Raw genomic sequence first — 21,565 nt, forward strand, 5'->3', positions numbered from 1 at the left:
TTTCTTTAAAATATGGAGTACCCAGAGTTCCTGTTCTCTCAGCTGAAGGTCTAAGTTTTTAAATCAGGAAATACCTGGAAAAGCCCCCACTGAGTATCTTAATACAGAGCATCAGAGGTACAGAGAAGGGGACCTCACAGCTGCCTTCATCGAAGCATTCAAGCAGTTAATGACCTGGTGGCCATTAATGGCAAAAAGCTGATTGTATCAAATATGAGATCCTCGTGAGACAATTGACCCTCACCTTTTCTTGACCTGCCCCTTGGTGACAAGCAGCCAGACAGTCTTCTGATGATGCCGCCTCACCATTTGAAAATGGTGTTCAGGCTGCAACTTGGCCTGCTCCCCTCCTGCCCAGCACTGCCCAGCAACCAGTTTTCCTAACCAGGATGTGGGTGATATAAATGCAAAGCAAGCCTGGTTGTAATTTCTGAAGACCCCAAGAGGATAACTGTGAGAATGAGGCCCGTTCTGATTGGCTGAGTTTTCATTAGCAGAGATTGTTGAGAACCTGACCCCCGAGGCTCGAAGTCCTGTCTGGTGTGAGCCTCAGAGGCGTGGATATGCAGGGCTGCCCAGACACTATTAGTTGCTGTGGTCTCTCTGTGGAGTTTTACTTTATAAAGATCACTTTGAGTTCCCCTTCAGCTGAACCTAATTTTTCCCTGCAGGGATAACCACCTTTCCCACTCTAAAACAGCAGTGCAGCTCTAGCGATTTAATTTAGAGAGGCGATGAACTGACCATTAAAATGTTCAGCAAATGGATTAAAGGTGTTTCACAAATTCCTCAAAAAACAAGCATTTCTGTCTTCCGCAAGTTCTACCAAATAAAACCTATAACAAAATAACCACCGGAGCATATGTTTTTTGTTGTTGTTGTTCTTTGACTGCTCCAGTATTAAGTTTTATTCGAACATAGTTATGGTAACGGATGAAGGTAAAACTTGACCCCTGGAGCAAAGAGGGAGGTCATCCAGTGAGTCATTCCTGTCAGGCGGAGGCAGCAGGAGCAGACCACCAAGACCACAAAAGACTTTCTGGGGTCAGGGTAAAAGTATCTTCAAATGATGCCCTCAGCCTCAGGCCAGGCCAGGCTAGGATGAGTGGAACTCAGGTAGGTTGCCCGCTGAGTTGGAGTTAGAGCTGAGACAGCTCAGAAGACGTTATTGCAGCAGTCTGGGTGCAAGCATGCGGTGGCTCGGACTCAGGGGTAACAGTGGAAATGGGCAAGTGGGTGCAAACATACCTGCATTCCAGGTATGTTTTGCAGGTAGAGCTGAAAGAACCTGCTGATAAGTTTAATAGCAGGGATAAGGGAAAATAAATAATTAATGATAGCTCCTAGGGTTTTATCTTGGGACAAAAAATAGTGGTGGTTGGTGGGGGAGGTGGTGATATTGAAGGGGATAGGGAAACAGAGGGAGGAACAGGGCCTCAAAAAAGGGGAGGACATTTGAAGACATTTAACTTTTGGGTCAGCAGAGGACAGACCTCCACGGGAAAAGGGGATACATTGTTTAAAAGTCTAATGTTTTTAAGTTGGGAATCATCTCTGTGTTTCCCTACAGTTTGTTTTGTTTTGTTTTGTTTTGTTTTAAGTTAACCTGCGAAAGCTTGTTTGTTCTGTATAAACCCTGCCCTTATGTGGAGTGTTCTTGTCTTCATCTCTAAAGAAAAATTTAGGGTTGAAAAGAATTTTTATCCCTGAAGCTGTGTTCATAGAGTAGGTCGTAGAGCTTAAAGACTCTCATGTGTTTCATGAAAGCTATTTCTGTAAATGGATTTGAGTACATAGTAACCAGTAAATTTGGTATTCTAAATGCCAAGGATCTGTTCCTAAATAGATGTTTTGGTATAAACAAATTGTAATTGCCGGGGATAGCAACCTGGGGAGGGAATTTGCAGAAAAACGGTTTTGAGATTGACTAAGGGATTGAGAAAAAGGAAGGAAGGTGCACAAAGAAAGAATGCCGACAGAGCATCATTATGGACTTGAGCATTGTGGAATCTTTTCTCTTCTCCCTTGGGATACCACAGGGTCGCTTTCTTCCTCAAAGGAAACTCAAACTGTTTTAGGAGTCAAAGGGTGATCTCAGCAGTGAAGTGATTGTGTAACTGGTGGAATACTGGGGAAGTAATCAGGAAAAACAAGGCAATGTGGAGGGAGTCTCCTACTCATCTACTGACAGAAGTATGCACAAGCCATCAACATAAATCCTAAAGCTAAATACCAAGGGAGCTATAACTAATCATCCCGAGAAACTTAGGAATACATCTGTGCTACTGAAGGGACCAGAAGTAATAAGATCCCTCTGAGGCCCCTTCCTCCCTTCGTTGAAAGAAAGGGGTGGGAGACCCACACAGTCAGATCCACTTTGTTTCTTAAATTCCTCACTTCCTGCAAAAGAAAGCATTGGCTAGTGATTGCTTTAGCTAGTTTGCATAGTTGATCATGCCACCAGGTGGATTCAGAGAACTGGTGCAAAATAACAGGCAAAAATCAAAGAGAAAGAGGCAAGATTAATGGATTTGAAACATTGCTACCTCGGACCCTGATTCTGACTATGGTCTTGGGTTTTTAACCTTAGTTTCCCCTCAGTAAATGGTTATAGTAGTTGGGTCATAGATTATGTGTTTGTTGTAAAGCCCCATAATATTAAGTAGCTTGCCTTAAAATATTACCTGAAGTCACATATTATTTAGGTATAGAAGTAAACATAAATATACAGATGTGGATATATAGCACTAGCCACATGCCCTTCAGTGCAGGTGCACCATTACATAAAACCGCACCAGTGATAGCCCCAGGTAACACTCCACCTCCTTTCTCATCATTCATCCACTTGCTACAGTCACTCCATCCACACTGGCTTCCTTTCTGTTCGAACACATTGAGGGTGGTCCTACCTTAGGACCTTTGCACCTGCTGACTCCACTGCTTAGAATGTACTTCCTGATGTTTGCCTGTCTTATTGTTTCACTTTATTCAGTTCTCTGCTCAGAAAACCCTTTGCTGACCTTCCAATCTAAAGAACACTGCCCTCTATCCTTTTATTTTCTTTTTCTTTTTCTCTTTTCTATAATATTTATCACCACCTGACATTATCATGCATAGATATCTGTTTATTTATGTGTGGTCTGTGGCTCCCACTAAAATGAGAGCTTCATGAGGACCTGGACCCAATTTACATCCACGTCCCCAGTGCCTAGGACAATGCCCAGCACCGATAGATAGCTCAATAAATTTTTTGGAATGAGTGAATGATATATCAAAACAAACAAATGATTAGCAACTCGATGATTAAAAAGATCAATCTATACTCTGTGTGATGAGGATTTGAGAATCCAAAAAATGTTATTATAGCTTTTCTTAATATTATCTTCTGTGATGGAAATGGATAGTCCTTTGAAGATAAGGTCTAGGCTTTTAGCTTAACTTCCCCAGACTTTCGTTATTCCACAGCACTCTGTGAATGGTTTAAGACTGTGGCGTTATGGTGGTGAGAGTCAGCAGGCAGCTCACACAGGAGGCAGTGGTGATGCTGAGGGCTGGTCTGGGGGCTTTAGACGTCCTCTCGTTAATCTCTCTCTGCCTCTTTTACCTCTCCAGCGATCACAGCTAAGCATAGGGGGTGCCATGCCAAGGCAGCTTCAGGACAAGCCTCCCCCACCTCCAAACATCTGCCACCCAGAGTCTCTCTCATGGGGAAGTTGTGATGGGGCCACAAGGGGGCCTCCGTAAGCAGGAGGGCTTTGTGGAGTAAAGTTGTGATGGCTGATGGGACATAACACAGAATGAATGAGCAAAGGAAGGAGAACCCTGGGGACAGGGCACCCAGCCCTTCCATTCTCTCTGACTTCTCCCAGCACCCTCACATCCTCTCTTCAACCAAGGTGTCACTTCAGTCCATTAATTTCAGCTTCCCCGGGATTTTCTTGGTAACTTATCCCATATGTTCATTTCTCTGTGTACAACATATGTATGTTTCCATTCCTTATTTGCAGTTTAAATTAGAAACGGGTGTTGCTCTCTACAGCAAATCAGCTACTGTCTGTTTTATTTTCCCTTTTCCTCTCTAGATACCCCTCTCGGACCCAAGGGGTTTGTGCTGACAGTCTCACATAGGGCAAATAAGCCTTTTTAGCTATAGCCCATTGTTCTCCTTTCATATTTATTTCACACCAAATTATCTATCCACCAAGTCCATTGCCTGAGACAGCCAGATGCACTTCTTCCTTTGACAAAGTCTATAGAGCATCCAAGCACTGGCTAGTGCTTTCCTTCATGAAGCTTGTAATCTACAAGCAGAAGGAGATAGCAAAAGTGTAACCACACAAATAAGCACGGTCATTACGACTGTTTGGAGTTGCTGGGGGAAAGGAAGCAGTGTTGCCTGATAGTCTTACTTGCCTTTGATGTCTAAGAGCATGGTATTTACATTAAGTCCTGAGGGACAAGGAGAAGGTAAAACTTGAGGGGATGCATGTGTGAAGGACCTACGGTGAGAAAGTGCTAAGACATTTAAGACCAAATAGATAGGTCACTCCCACGAAAGGCGAAAGTGTAAAAGGAGACGGGAGAAGGAGATACTAAGGCCAACCAGGGTGTTATCAGCCGTTTTAATGACTTTTAGTTTTATTCTCAGGGCAATAAGAAGTCATCGAAGAGTTTATAGCAGACAAACAAATAATTTATACAATTAATACTTTAAGACTGTTGTTATGGTCATTAAATAGACAGCAGATTGGAAAAGGTAAGAGGAGAAATGGATCGACTAGTTAGGAGGCTGTCACAGTAACCTAGGGAGGGTAATGATGGAACTGGGAGGTGAAAATGAAGGTGGAAGGAAGTGGACAGCTTTGAGATGTCTCTTAAATTATGTTATTGGAAGTATATCTCAGAGTATTCCACAAGCCCTTGACTGCATCCTTCAGGACTTCGAGTAAGTGACAAGAGTGAATTCCCCACCCATGGTTAAGCCACTGTCTCCGTCATGAGACGCTGATGGCGATTCCTACCTGGGGTGCCCTCTTCATCCCTGCATGGGCTCAGCTTCTTGGTTCAATGCTGCTCAATGAAATAATATGTGTAAAGTTCTTGATTATGCCTTACATATGACAGGCCTGCAATAAACAGTAGCTAAAAGTTGAACTCTAGCCACAAAACTAAACACAACACAGCCATCACAGCCTCCTTGGGGCATTGTGGCCAACTTCTTCCTCTCAAGAAACTTAAGTGAGAATTAGGTCTTGATCTTTTCTGAAAACTTCTCTTCTGTTGTTTCCTAATAGTCTCCTTTCACGTGACCATCTGGACATAGTGGCAGACACTTGGGCACCCTATTAGTGACTTCTTAGTGGAAAGGTGCTGAAAACATCACTAGATTAAGGAGGGGGCCGAACTGCACTAGTGTCATGATCCACAGCCAGTTGTTTACATTTGCACTAGGGCATCAATTCTCCACCTTGCATTAGGGTTATAGAACAAGCACTGTGGTCAAAGACCTAATCTCATTCAATGTTGTTTCTCGAACATTTCTGGGGACAACACTATGTGCTCTAAAATACAGGCACTGACATAAGGCACTAAAAAGGTCTGTAGAAATGCACCGAAATAAAGGCACATGAATAAACGAGATCAACGGGCTATGACATGTGGATTAGGTAGGGCCATTTAAGCTATATTTTTTCTCAGCTACCTCATTGAGCTTCACAGATACAACACAGTGTCATTGTCCCCATTCTACAGGTGAAAAACCTGTGGTTTAGAGGGAGGCAATGACTTGCCCAAAGCCGCGTGGAGAGTCTTCTAGGTACCAGAATAGAGCCTGGGTTTCTAATGCAGGTCATCATGTTGGATAACTCTGGCAGGGGCATTTACATGGACCACAGTGTGAATGGAGCCCCTCAGGACTGTGCAGTGGGCAGGACCACATGGAACCCTGGTGCCGGGTTCTTTCTGTTATCTCAAGGCTATTGCCTGAACGTTTCTTTCTTCTTATTTCTGGCCATTGGGATGGTTATCACGTCTTCTAGAATTTAGTCTGTTGAGGAAGAGTATAGGCTTAATTTGTCTTTTACAATTTTATTCTTATTTAGATGCAAAGGAGAGACTCTAAGACATCAAGTAATTTATTTACCTTTATTTAGTTAATAAGTGGCTGAACTAGACAGAAAACCAGGTCTGCTGACTCCAAAACCTGTTCACTTTCTGTCACCAATGGCTCTAAAATCTGGGTAGACTTCAGACACAAGTTAATGGATCTAGACCAGAAACTTATGAAGCCACAAAATAAACAGCGGCCCGTGTTTCTAAAGCATCGGTTTTAATAAGTGATTTTTGGACAACTCATTACTTTTCATATTGCATTGTGGAGTCTAATGCGATAATTATATCAGATGTTAAAGATGACATGTAAGACTTTAAATAAATGCCACACTTACCACAGGTACCGTGAGCTAGACTCACAGACATGGTCCCACACCCTGATCTTTTACTTATTTCTGCAGTTTGGGTTACTTTGGTGGAAAGGTTTGAGAAACAACCAGCTACACCATACTGGTTTTTCATAATGTTGAGCTGTCACTATTCACTCTGCACAGGGAAGCTGTTGGTCAGAAAACGAGTTCCAGTTTCACAATTATGAAACAGCTGCTGCTTGTAATATGTGCACTTTCTATGGGTACATTTTGTCTGTAGGTATGTTGGGAGAGCTATGAGAAAAGTGAGTTTTAAATTGAGGTAGTATCTTTAGCAGATACAACACAGAACATGGCACACAGAGTAGGTGCTCAGATACTAAGTTACTTTTATTACATGATTTCCTAGCTCTCACGAGCATGATAAGACATCACAATGTCCTTTGTAACTGAGGTCACAATATCTGTGCATTACATGCATCACAGATATTGTAGAAAAGGACCATGATGACGCCAGGTAGGCATTCAGAGCCCACTGGAGAAAGCAACTTTCCCACTATTGTTCCATTCCCATGGACACAGACACGAGTTTCTGTGTCAGAATGAACTGAGAAAAAAGAGGATCCTATCCATTTTTCACTGGCTCTGGTGTATTAAGTCTTCAGCTCAGGTTAATGGTGGTATGTACATTCTGGCAAGGCCTTCAGTGTTAACTAAAGAAGGTGGGGTTATGGTGAGACAAATATGTGGTGTCCACCCAGAAACCTGATCTTTCCACTTATGGAACATAATGCACCCAGGGCAGCAATAATCACAATAATCCCAGCTGGTATGGAGAGTGCTGTTTCTAATGTAGAGAAGCTTTTTCCCCCCTACTCTGTTGATAAATCATTGATTTCTTTCTTTCCTTAAAGTAGCTGCAATAACAGTCTTTCTGAGTTATTTCCATAGAAACAATTTCACATTGGAATTTTGTAACTAAACCAACATAATACAATCACCTTAACCTAGACAATGACATGAATATATGTTGCCCTTGCTTTTCTGGTTGCCTTTGCTCAGCATCATGTAAGTCCCTGTGGCTTTTTACCATGAAAGAATGCAATGCTTTGGTCTTAAATGCTGAAGAGTCAGATGGTCTCTTGGGTTAAAAACCATAATGCACAGGAGGCCATAAAAAGCTTAGTAATATTGAACATTAAAATAATGGCTTCTTGATGAAACGTATGTCATTAGAGAGTACAACTTCCCATTGCTGAGTGATGTATTTAGTTCAATCTCATCACACACCAGCCAGCATGCTGTATCCTTCCAAAGGCTTCATCCTTCCATAGGTCACTTGGGAAACTCCCAGGTACCTGCCTGACATCCCATAGGATTATTAAAGAATCAAATGCTTAGCATAACGACAATAGCTAATGTATTTTGCACATTTATTATGTGCCGGACATTATTTAAAGAGCTTTACTTATTTATTTTTAAGTCAGGGTCATTGAGGTATAATATATGTAAAGTAAAATTCACCTTTTTTAGTGTTCAGTTTCGAGTTTCGGCAAAAAGAGTCATTTCACTGCTGCCGCAGTGAGGGCATAGAACATGGCCGTCACCTCACAAACATCCTTATGCCCCTGTAAGGCACTTCCCTTCCCCACCCTGTCAACCACAGGTTTTCTAAACCTATGGTTTTACCTTTTCAAAAGTGTTGTGTAAATGGTATCGCACAAATGGTACCACAGAGCTTTTCTAACAGCAACTCGTGTAATCTTCACAACCATATTTTTGAGGTAGGTACAATTATTATAGAATGACTAAATGTGGAAATGCTATGAAAAAGCAAAAAAAAAAAAAAGGTGTTATAGAAACATGAGATAGTATTATTGTTGTTGTTATTTTCATTATTTGTATTATTATTATTTCACAGTAGAATAAAGAATTCTCAATAGAAATTTTGTATTGAATTTGCCTTATCTGCTCACTTAGAATCCAAGGAGATAGTGATGATAGCTCTGTGACCTTTCCCTTCCAAACATGATCATTGGCTCTGTTCTGGTAGGATAAAGATTTAAATATGGCGACGGGGAGGGGGAAGATTTGCAAAAATATTGTTAGCAATAACGTCCAGCGTGCCCTTTCTTTTACTAATCCTAAAACATTTGGCTTGAAATTACTAAGTCATAACCTTTATGTTATGACTACATGACCAATAATGACCAGATTCTATGGTAAAAGATAATGAAAGATTTTCTAGGTTTCAAATAACAGCAACTTTAGATGTAGTGATAGATAATCAAATCCAACTGTATGAAAGGGTGACCAGACTGTCACCAGAGCTCCTCCTGACTCAACCTGAGCTGTGTTCATTCAGGACTTCTAGAAACACAAGAGTTGACGTCCTTCCCATGAAGTATCCCCTGGTTCAGTAGCCACATGCCACAAAAGCATCTCATTACTCTTTATAATAGGAGAATTCTCATCTTGGATGTGGCCAGAAAATGCCCACAGTCCGACCACAATAGTTGCAAGCTCTCCAAGGAGAATATTTTGCGTAAATTGTTTCTCTCTCCTTTTTTTAACTTCATGCTACAGATGCAACACATAATAAATAAGTAAATAAGGTCCAGCTATTTCTTAAAGTTTACAGCTTTCATGAATTGTTAAGGAACCGATCAAGAGAAACTGCTGAAATAAAGCAATGGGGTGTCGGGTATATAAGGAATCTAGGAGCCTCTTCAATATTTAATGCAGCCAAAAGCCTCTGACAGCTAATCATCTCTTAATGGGGCTTGCCCTTTGGCCTGCATGTTTCTAAGAGAGTAATATGTTTGGCTTCCAAACAAGTTATCACTCACTCACTGAGTAAATACCACGAGTTGAAAGTGGCCTCCCAGGCATCATTGGTCTTTGCTGGTCGAGTTTAGAAGGTCTCAGATTAGCATTACTCAGTTTAAATCACCAGTGGTTTCAAAGGCAGCTAGGCATTTTCTTCGGATCTACAGGAAGACTCCAGCCTACCATTGTGTTTCTCGTAAATACAGAAGGGAGACTAGGCATCACCACAGATGAATGAATGTGGTGCGGATAAGCATGGTCATTTGGGGGAAATAAGGAATCAGGCAAAACTAAATGCAACGCTGGTATTTAAAATGGGACTGGACAAGTAAGATTTGAGAGGAGATTCAAAGAAACAGAAGCAAGAATGGACTGGGTGGGGACAACACTGAGAAGAATGTTGACAGTAAGAGAAGAGAATAGGAGCATGAGGGAGCAAGAAGGATAGTAGATGCATTTTATGTGAGGCCCACCAGAAGGAAGAGAGCTAAGCTTGTCACCTCCTCTCTCATCTCCCAGTGCCCCTGGAAAATGGGTTCTGCATTCTCTGTTAATATGTACCAGGGAAAAAGATACTTTGTATATTTGTAAAAAAATGAGAAAGAACCGAATCTTCAATACTGCTGATAATCAATTCATATCGGCCCTTCCTCAGAAAGTTTTTACTTCCCTAAATCCTAGTTTTCCAATATAGAAAAATAAATCATGTTGTTTGTTAAGTGATGGGAGAATTTTTACAATTTACAGACTAATGACTAAAAAGTATGTGACTCAAAGAGTATTTCTTGGTTAAGAAATACATATTGTAGTTGAAGTGATTAGATTTGTCCAGTTTGATTTAAAAATAATAAAAGCATTGATTTCTAATGCAAGACAGTTTTACCAAAGGCCCTTCACTGTTCTCTCCAAGATTTATTGTGTTAAATACCTTTCAAACAGGTAGATTTAAAGGATGCTAAGGCTCAGATATTTTAACTAGAACACAGTGGTTATTTTTGTTTTTAACAGGTCATCCAATACATATCACCATCAAAATCATGAGGTATCATGGAAATAAACATGAAGAGCTAAATGGATAGTTTTTTCCTAATATGTTTTAAAAACAAAATTTGTTATTTTCCATAACTTGATTTATTTTAGGCAATATGGGATTTCATTTTGGCCCTGGGCCTCAGACATTGTTCTGGTTAGCTTTGCTGATTTCAGCATGTTTCAATGATTAGCAGCCCTGATGGTCATTCAGCCCTTTCTTTTTCATGGGTTAACTTTCTTCTTAAACTTCTGTACTTGTTCTCCAGCATCCTAAAATATGACATACTAGTAGAACACTACTCACTTCATATTATACATTATGATATCTTTTTAGACTGTGTTCCCAGATTGAATAGTTCCAGGTCTGCACCATAAATTCCCCTGTCTATTGTACAGATGGCAAACCAAGGAATGAGATTTCTCACACAACTTAGAGAGCGGTTATACTCTATTTGAATCCCAGTATTTTTGGTTATACTTTATTACAAATTACAAATTTCATTAAATGGTTCTTATTTGTAGAGTCAAATAAGCGAGCCAGTTTCCATTCATTTAATCTAAGACTTGCTTCTATCGAGAGTCCAGAGAAGTTATTGGAGGATGAATAGGGAAGCAGTGAACACTGATCTCTTGAAATAACACATTGAGATTTTCTTCCCAAATATCAGCACTCACAAGAAATCCACTTGAAGATATGGTATTCTTACCAACCGACCCTCCATGCTCTGACAGATATAACTGATTAGCTCCATCTTTCTTGAGGTATGTGATCCATTAGCAAAAGAAGGCAATGCCTGGGCTGCAGTGTTACCAGAGCTGTATGAAGGGGGCTTCCCGATGCTCAGAAAAGTTCCCTGGGCTATAGCAGGGACAGAGAGTTCCTTGAAATGATGGAACTTGAGCTTGCCTTTAGGAGGCCTTTGGGAAGTAGGTGGAAAAGAAAAGAGATCAAGTTTTTCAAGAGGCTTAGTAGTTCAGCCTGGATGAAGAGCCACAATTAGGCTTGCTGGCCGAACACAGGGCATGTGTTGGAGACTGCAGAAGCTAACAGCACAGAGTGACCCATCAGAATGAGGGCAGGATGTTCAGTGGAGAGGCATTGTGTATGTGGCTCTAGGTAAGCTGCTTAGCTCTTTGAACTTTGGGAGCATTGTTCATAATATGAAGGCAAGCCAATGTCTACCCAAGAGAGTGACTATTAGGTTCAAGTGCAATAACTGAGTGGAAATTCTTTATAAAGGTGAGATACTAAGTGCTGATGGTTGATTATTATGGTGAAGTAGTGGTGGGTGATTATAGAGCTAGAATCCCAGTCTCTTGGGTTGAAGAAAATAAAAATTGCAACTCCCCAGCTAACTGGATTTCCCATGCATCAGTTCAGTCTAGTGAGTTTAGTGAAGAGCATGCGGCCTGACACAAGTGGATCACTGGGGAGCCTCTTTCAGGCACCACAGCATAGCCGGCAGTCAAAGCAGCAGCAGCTCTGACTCCCAGTGTCATACTTGGGATTGGATTCCATCTCACAAATATTTAAGCAAGGGTGTGAGGGCAAGTTGCCAAGCAGCACAATACAAAACAAATGTCTCATTGTGTTTGTTGCCACACAGTGTGTGGTTTTGTGAGGTTTAAAAACTACCCAGTGATTGTGACAGGAATGTGACAGTAATTTGTAACAATGGTGACTTTTTTTTTTTTTTTTGGTCTACTTTTGTGATATGCTCCAAAATCCTGAGAAAGGGCTGCAAAAATGTTCAGAAATGTTCTAAACGGGTTTAGAAAACTTGTGAACCCTGTCTGAACTTTTATTAGATTCTCCCACACTCACCCGTTTGACATCAGAACAAGGAAAGCATTATTTATAACAGCATGTGTGAAATCCCAGAAGGGGTTCTTGAAAGAATTCAAGTGAAAAATCTGTCCCAAAGAGATTGCAAGCATAAAATAAATGATCAGAGGGGAAACATGTAAATCAAAATTTGAATCTGTGTTTTTTTTCTCCTTTAAAGGAAACAGGAGCTTTTTCTTTGGCCATTAGCAATACAGGACAGAAAACCTGGTCGTGTAGGTGCTGTAGTCACAGGAACCCCAGAGTGCTTGTCATTGCAGAGTGAGGAGTATGGGAGACATGTCCGTGTTGACTCTTCTTAAAGTCTCCAGAATGGCTGCTTCCGTTGAGGAAATCAGATGGTAAAATTACAGAGAAGGAAGCAAAACCTTGAAAGTATTTAGTGCATTATAATACACCTTTGTAAATATCGTCTACTTGGGTACTTGCCTCATGACAACCTGGAAGGTATTTATTATTACCTACATTTTATGGTTAGAAAAACTGGGGTGCAGAGAGGTTTGGCAACTAGTCAAGGTTACCCAACTAGGAAATGGCACAGTAGAGTGTGCTCTGGAACCAGCGTTTCTAATGCCATAAATTGAGGGTTGTCCACTGCACTGCAGTTGAGAACCCACAAGGAATATGGACAGCCTGGTATCTCACTAGGTTGACATATCCCAGAGGATTTTTATTTTTTTTAGCTGTCTAGTTCTAGGAGATATATGTAAATAGTTCTCTAACTCTCTCTCTCCCCTCCAAACACACCTTCAAACTAGTTTACCACCAGCATCCTCTCTGTCTGGTCAGTGCCTGGTTCACACAGTTGTGTTTTGAATATGGACCCTGATGGTGAGTATTGTCATCACCTTTGGCTTCACAAGGGAACTCTTCTTGTTGAATAGTGACTCTCGTCACTGCGGGAGTGAGAAGAGAATGAGGAAATCCAAAGCTGGAGTTAGTTTATAAGCTAACAGTAAAGATATGGGGGCACCTTAAGACCGAGCCAGCAAGTTATGTTCCTACTGGTCAGATTTGGAGTCATTGTACAGAGAAGAATGGAAAACAACAATAAAAAAACACCCTCCTCCTTTCACATTTGTGCTTTCTTTAATGCTAAGAGCATCATTTCAAATCACCAAGCATAGTAGACATCTCTGACCCTCTCAGCTCCTTCGGCTCTGGAGCTGAGCAGCATTTTTCAGGCACCGTCAGTCCATTTTCCCCCTTTAATGAGTCAGAAATGGATATTGAGAATTATAATTAGGCAAAAACTCTTTGTGGCCTTCGTCTCAGAACTCAGGGGCTGAGAGTTGTCAGTGAGGTCATTCCTGCTATTTGTGAGCTCACCTGCTGCTCTGGTGTCAGGCACGGCATTTTGGCTGGGAGTGCTGGGGTTTACCAGCATGAAAATTGGGACCTACCACCCAGGGGGCTACTGTGCAGAAATCTTATAATGGTTTTAGAATCAGACAGCTCTCATGGGCTACGAACCTGAAAATGGAATTCTTCGCTTTTCTCCAGGAAGTAAGAAGTCATAAACAAGTCTCCTTTGTTTAAAAAAAAAATTCTCTTTGCTTATGGTAATGCTCTTGTCATCTAATGCCTCAGGTTCTGTGTTTTTACTCAAATGGGCTTTTCAGAACCATAGTTACTTATTTATTTTTGTAAATAAGTAATGCAATGCCCGTCATAGAGGAAAATCCCGAGCTCCAAGTCCTAAGACCTGACTTCTTTGTGTCCATAGCAACCTGAACCTCAGTTGCCTCATCTGTAAAACAAGAATAATAATTTCTGCCCTGTCCATTGCTGGGTTGTGGCAAAAGTGTTTGAGGAAGCATTGTGCACTAGTCCTAACACCCTAAACTGGAAGGAAGCTAAGCTATGGCCTTGCTGAGAAGTAGTCACTTGGTGAGTCATTTTGGAATGAAGATCCTCCGATATGTTATCTTGGTCAAAGTTACCTTGTTCATTAGAAGGTCGACTCATCCTCATAACAGAAGATAAGCATGAGTTTTTTTATACAAATGAACATTTACCCAGTCATCAGTTCTACTCCGGTCTAGTTTCTAGGGAGAATTGCAAATAATAGGAAAAAAATAATGTTACCATTCTTTGCCTTCTGTCTGTGACACTTGAGATGATAAATAAATCATATTTCCCTTATGTGTTCATAAACAATTAAAATTAAAATTAATACAAATAAAGGAAAAATGTCCCCCACATCTTCCTTCTACACCTTTTCCTCTGATGACGGGAACTTGTTTTGGGGGTGACTGATGCCTCCTTGTTCACCCCTTTTCTGCCAGGTCGGTGGCCACACGATGCTGCCCATTCGCTGGATGCCTCCGGAGAGCATCATGTACAGAAAGTTCACCACAGAAAGTGATGTCTGGAGCCTGGGGGTCGTGTTGTGGGAGATCTTCACGTATGGCAAACAGCCCTGGTACCAGCTGTCCAACAATGAGGTACGTGGTGGCCTGGACAAGACCGGCCAAAAGGCTGACCCCGAGAAGTGTCCTGTGGCCTGAAGTTAGGACGCGATCTTATGTGGCTTTGTTGGGAGCAGCACCTCCCAAAAGTCCTGCTGTGTACCTAAATGTCATGGCCGAAGTATAGTCGCTCTCCAGATATAAGAATTCTAGAGAAGGAAAAGCGCAGTGTTTGCTGATATGCCTGTGATCCTCTGGCGATGAGACTGAGGAATCGCTATGCGCTGCTCATCTAGTAAATTAATAGCAGATGTGACATTCCAGCACCCTTGGAGCCCAGCTAGTTTCTTTGTATTAGTCCAACGAGGTTTCAGATTTCTTTCCTTTTTGCACATTTCATTAGAACATTCACTTTTAGTGAAAAACTCCAACATTTTGTTTCCTATTCGTATCCTTTTGCAAATATATCTGTATTTGAGGCCTAGTTTCTTGGTCAGGTCCCTCACATCATCTTCAGGTCCAAGTCTGTCTTTTATCTAGTACTATTGTCCAAAATAATCACTCATTTCTATAGACTGGGGGTAGGGTCCCTCTTCAGTCAGCACCCTGACATGAAGGTGGCCTTGGTTCTATCTCGGGTTGGTAAAACTAAAACACTTTGAAACTAGGCTGAGGTTTACGATCATACCCTATAGATAATTTTTTTCCACCAGTTTGGTGAAATCAGTATGGCTTGAAAAATAAATGTAAATCAGTGCAATTAACCATGATATACCAACCTATAGCAATGGCTCTCTTCCTTCTGAAAACAAAATGTAAATGCCGAGTGGTTTTCTTTAAAGCACCCCTCTCTTTGCGCTGACATTCGCTTTACCTACATTGTTTTTCCTCCTGTCTGATCCTGTCTTTGATCTCCATCCAGGTGATAGAATGCATCACTCAGGGCAGAGTCTTGCAGCGACCTCGAACATGCCCCCAGGAGGTCTACGAGTTGATGCTGGGGTGCTGGCAGCGAGAGCCCCACATGAGGAAGAACATCAAGGGCATCCACACCCTCCTTCAGAACTTGGCCAAGGCATCTCCGGTCTATCTGGATATTCTAGGCTAGGGCCCCGTCTCCCAGACCGATCCTTCCCAAAGCACCTCCTCAGATGGGCCGAGAGGATGAACGTCTTTTAACTGCCGCTGGATGCCATCACTCTGCTGTTCTCTACTCTGACAGTATTAACAACAAAGACACTAAGAAGCTTTCAGAAGGAAGCAATGTGTACTTCTCCAACCGTAGACAAAGTATGGACTTCTTTTTGGCGTTATCTCTTTCTCTCTTTCCATATCCCTCGGTTTGTTCCCTAGTTTTTTTCTTTTTCTTTTTTGTCTTCCCTGCTTCACAGTCCTTACTTACCCTTTCTTTTTTAATCAATTTGGCTTCTGCATTACTATTAACTCTGCATAGACAAAGGCCTTAACAAACCTAATTTGTTATATCAGCAGACACTCCAGTTTGCCCACCACAACTAACAATGCCTTGTTGTATTCCTGCCTTTGATGTGGATGAAAAAAAGGGAAAACAAATATTTGACTTAAACTTTGTCACTTCTGCTGTACAGACATCGAGAGTTTCTATGGATTCACTTCTATTTATTTATTATTACTGTTCTTATTGTTTTTGGATGGCTTAAGCCTGTGTATGAAAAAGGAAAACTTGTGTTCAATCTGGGAAGCCTTTATCTATGGGAGATTAAAACCAGAGAGAAAGAAGATTTATTATAAACCATAATATAAGAGGAACAAAGACAACCATTGGGATCAGCTGGCGTCAGTCCTTACTTAGGAAAAACTCAGCGACTGTTAGCTGGGAGGAATGTATTCGGCACCTTTCCTTGAGGACCTTTCTGAGGAGTAAAAAGACTGTTGAACTCTGTGCCATGGACTATTCTTTTTCCATCACCAGAAACACTAGCGTGCAGTAGAGAGAAAAGATGGCTTCTGTGAGACACAAGATGACGCATCACACACTCAAGCAGTCTTGTCTTTGTAGGTCATGGCGATAGCACTGGTTTGTTTTCCCAAGAGTTATCTGCTGAGCCTTTGTCGAGTTCAGCTGGAAAAGGGTGGATTCTTGTCCAGAGATCATTTCAGGGCTGGGTAGGAAAGCCAAGGACTTGGAAAATATAGGACAACCTATACATTCGGAGGCAAATTTCTCTTATATTGAACTTTTCAGATAGCATTTCCCTCCGATCTCTACCTGCTACCCCTTTTAACTGTTCAAGCAAAACTGTGCATGGTCTTCGTCGATTAATACCTTGTGTGCAGAAACTACTGCTCCAGACGTTGTGCCCTTGATATGTAGAGCAGATTCATAAAAGGCATAACTTATATAATTAGGGGAAGCTAATGGAGTTCATTAGCTGAATATAAATGTCTCTGGGCTATATGGTGGTGATGGGTTTTAACAAATACAGACCCTGAAGCTTGGATGTCTTCACGCACGTCAAACCCACCATGGGACCGTGGGAAGGGTAAAGTCAATCCCCGAGGGAAAGGAAACCTCATCCCTGGGGACATCATATACATTGATGTTTAGTGTACACAGGCCAAGTCTTTGCTCTGGTCTCTGGTTGGGAGAGTGGTTTAATTCCAAGTGTACTCCACTGTCAGTATGCTGTTTTGTTTTCTTCACTCCACTAAAAGAAGTAAAAAATTAGGCACAGCATGTCAATGCGAGGCTCTGCCCAGACCAAGCTTTCGAGGTGTGCTTCTGAGTACAGTCACAGGTTTTGTGAAGAGAGGTTGTAAATTTAAATAGAAATTTACAGTTATTTGGGTAATCAGTTACACCAAGGAAGAAAAATATTTCTGTTCCTGAAGAAAACTTGCTACCCTCTGTGAGGGGAATTTTGCTAACTTGACATCTTTATAAAACGAGCCAGATTGAAAGGGAGTGATTTTAATTCATCCTAAGTCATTTTATTTCATATTTGTTTCTGAAGGTGCAATTGCTCTGTTTAAGTTCAGCTTGTGCCCTTAATTACTGGAACACTTTATTTTCTATTATGGAGTTTGAAAACCAGTTCTCAAAAAAAAAAAAAAGTGTCGATTAACAGACAACAAAATGAAATGCAGTAGCATCTATAGTCAAGTGAAGGGGATTGGCTAAGACAAAGTTTACAGTCCCTTTGGGTTCTGCGCTGGCCTATGGAACATGGGAGTTGAGTTGTTTGTTCTCTTTGTCAGTGAAAAAAACCCTCCAGAATACACATAATAATATAATGAAAGCCATATCTCCATGATATATACCTGCACGTATATATCCTATTAAGGACCCAAGGTACTGTTAAAACACTGTGGCACTCTGTGAAGCAGTAAAAAAAAAAAAAAAAGGCAGATTTGTACAAAACTTTTCTAGATTCCATCAGTGATGATCTGAAAATCTTCACAGGTTTGTCATTCTGCGTGACTAGCCAGCTTGCTCTAGGAGAAGCTGCAACCTATTTGTTTTATTTTAACAGAGAGCAAAGGAGGCAATACTCTAAACGATTAAATTCAAGGAGGACTGTGCAGTTTTAGAGCAAGGATTTAAGACAAATGAGAAGATGGGAGCATTCCATTCCAGTGTTGTGTTTTCCTCTGAAGGAAAAAAGCAAAAAAATAAACATAAACATAAACATAAAAAATAAATAAAAAGAAATTTAAAATAACCTCTCCTTACCTTTTGACAAGTCCCTCAAGGTCTTGAAATGAAAGGTTCTATGCAAGTGCAAAGCTTTATAGTTATTTATATTGCTGATTATTATCTTCTTCCTCTGTTGTCTCAAGAGTATGTACTGATTTCAGAGACGTCTTGCTTTGACAGAATACCAGATTGCTTTTAAAGTAGCTGAATGAACCACAGAATATTTAAATGTTCTACACTGGTCCTCCACAAGCCCCTCTTCTCATACTCTTCTAATTTTTAGAAAAGAAGCAACCTCATTCTCAAATGTGATGATCACAGAATATGGCCTGCCATCAAATTTGTTAAAAACTACAAGTAGTAGTGACAAACCTAATTCTCTAGCCCAAACTCTGACAAATCATTTCAGTTTACAAATTGTTTAATACTTTTCCAAACAGTGTTCATATACGTTAGCAAATTATTCCCATTTCTTATAGGTGAGGAAATTGAGACCTGGAGAAGTTATATGGTATGCTAGACATCTCCAAGTTAGCTTCTGGCACCACTAAGACTTAATCAAAATGTTCTGACTCTCAAGATCATGATTCTGTCCACTAGAGACTCTAGTCTAGGAAGGAAAACATGTTAACAATTCACGAAGCAGGATATAATGTTAGAAGAACAAAATGAAACACGTGAGACAAGCAGCTGAGATATCGTGATATATAATCATGTTCATAGCTTCAGCTATATCCTTGTACGCTGAACCAATGTCATAATCAGGCTTATTTAGACAACATTTTCAACTATCCTATAAAGGATTATATCAGAATTCATATTACACATATGTGTTCACATCAGCGCTACCTGTGGTATGTTCATGTATTTATATGTATTATAAATACTTAATTTATACATATGCAAACACACATAATAGTGTGTTTGTGTGCTTATGTATAAATTTATAGGCACACAGTAATAGAGATAATTATAAGTAGGATGCAGTATGAATAATTTGCTTAAAATCTGCTAAATAACCAAAACTTTGTAATGTCATGTTGCCATTAGTGCTTCCATTCTCCATGTGAGTAGGACTACACCACACTTTTCAACATGGGTGGAAGGCGTATTTAAGATAATGTGCTTCCCAAAACATCTGACTTGAAGCCATCCCATTACACTGAGTCCTTTCTTTGGCTCCTTACAAAAGAAAATGCAGACTGAAATAGACCTCCTTATGTAAAGGTCCAAGAAAGAAAAATGGATATTTTTATCTTCTTGCATTATGCTCACCTTGTCCCACTATGACCCCGTTACACTCGTGTTCGGAGTCCAAGCATTCCGGAAAAGAACTGGAATGTTGGGAGCCCAGTGTCTCGAAGGCCAGTGGGGAGAAGTAGAAGACCCTAAAAAGAGGCAAACGAATCTTAGGCATTCCCACAACCAAGTGGAAATGCAAGCAACGACAGTGTACAAGGATGTCCTTTGCAAAGAGCCATGATGAAAGGATCCCTGGGTTAGGACTTTTCATTTTAATCTTTCCTTTTGCAAATTAGACCTTCTATAATGCCAATAGCATTAAATTGTATATCTAATTAGATAAATGACTGCATACACCCACACCCTCAATTCCCTTGCTCTCTCTTTTTTTTCTCCCAGTGGAGGACTTTCATTTCTAATGTTGAGCTTCGGTTCGGCCCTCTATCACTGTTACAGAAACTATCATGTGGGTGATGGCCTGTGATCCAACTACTCAGATGGCTGGCTAAATGAGCAATTAAAGCAATTTCTTTATGATGCATCATTGTAAAGTGCAGAGACTCCAAGGTTGTGATACCAAATGTTATTCTAAAGAATTAGGGGTGGGAGGGATTTGTAGTTAAATAAGACAACACATAAGGGGTATTTTCTTGTTGTCAAGACTGGAATGAATCACTCTGCTTCTCAAGTCAAAGATTCTTGAATATCTTTAGGTTTTAATTTTTTCTTTCTTTTCTTTTTACCTTTACTTATTTATTTATGTATTTATTTATTTATTTTTATATTTTGCTCCATTTCTCACAAACACAAAGCAAAGCAAAAAAATATATATATATATGTATATGTGTTGCAGGCAAAACACTGTGAATATCACAACAGCAACCAAGCAACTTTTTTGCCATCTTTACCATACGTCTCAGGAGACAAATGGGAAAACATGGGATGTCATTTTTTAGTCTATGCATTCTAGGCCAGGTCCATGTTTGTTTTATTTCTTTGATCTGTGAATTAATAAAAATGATCCTGAGTGAAGGTTGGCTGAATGTTCAATATATTGGAACAAGCATAATAAAAGCTGCTAATAGTCACATGCTTGAACTAGAAAAAAAATTGGAGAAAATGAAATGAAATGTAAAGGCCTACATCTTGCAGCTTGTATATCTTACTATTGCTTTAAAAATGTATAAAACAGCTGGAAATGTTTTAAATACAAGGTCTTTGAATTAAACGTGGATTTTAAATATGTAATCTTTTGACAAATGGCCAAATTATAGTGAAATATTGCTCCCTGCCTTCATTGATCATTACCTGTCACTTACAAATCTGCCTAGAGATGTGGACACTCTCTGCATTTGCTTCTGTACATGGAGAGATGTTTGTATATATCCGGGCCATACACACATACACACACACACACACACACACACACACACACACACACACACACACACATGTTCACGCACACACACACACATTTCAATATCTCTCTGAAGACATAATGCCCCTTAAATCGTGCCCTGGTATTTAGAACTCTTTTTATTTGCTTTATTATTTTTTTTAATGTGACGTCTCTGTGCAGATACTTACTGGTTCCTGTTTTGCAATCTGTTTTGAGGTCCATTGCTTTACTAAGACCCACTGCATCTTGGCTGACTTCAAAGTGACACCAGAATATCAGTGTTTAAAAAAAAAAAGTTTTGTTTGTAAATCATGTGACCAGCTTCTCTCAACCTGACATGGAAAGTCTCTTGTACTACAGTGTATTTAATAAAAATGATGTCTTACAATAAATAACATCCTCCAAAAGAGAGACTAAAAATGACATGATTACTTTAAAAACTTAATAGAATTTTCACAGGCTGTGCCCTTTTTTCTGTCTGTCTGTATGTATTTTAGATATGGTCACTGCAGATGTGTGCAGTGTTCATTACTTGAAAGTTATGAGAGTAATTAGCCTTCAGTACAAGTGTCCTGGCTGATCCCTTTATAACCTGACACTTTCACTTTTTATCTTGGATAACTAGAATGTCACTGTCCAGTAGAACTTTCTGCAATGATATAATGTTCCACTGCACTGTCCAACGTAATAGCCACTAGCCACATGTGG

The 21,565-nt window shown here is 40.3% G+C and overlaps 1 protein-coding gene across 1 annotated transcript in view; it reads left to right on the top strand.

Moving 5' to 3' along the window:
* The window catches only part of NTRK2 (neurotrophic receptor tyrosine kinase 2), a 310,504-nt gene extending 289,252 nt beyond the window's left edge, over positions 1–21,252 (top strand). Inside the window, exons 16-17 of the mRNA XM_023537782.1 lie at positions 14,418–14,576; positions 15,463–21,252. Of these exons, the coding sequence (XP_023393550.1) occupies positions 14,418–14,576; positions 15,463–15,648 (345 nt within the window). The 3' untranslated portion in view covers positions 15,649–21,252. The remainder of the gene's footprint in view (positions 1–14,417; positions 14,577–15,462) is intronic.
* Positions 21,253–21,565: the final 313 nt, after the last annotated feature.

Source organism: Pteropus vampyrus, unplaced genomic scaffold, assembly GCF_000151845.1.
Source record: "Pteropus vampyrus isolate Shadow unplaced genomic scaffold, Pvam_2.0 Scaffold199, whole genome shotgun sequence".
NCBI classification, from domain to species: domain Eukaryota; kingdom Metazoa; phylum Chordata; class Mammalia; order Chiroptera; family Pteropodidae; genus Pteropus; species Pteropus vampyrus.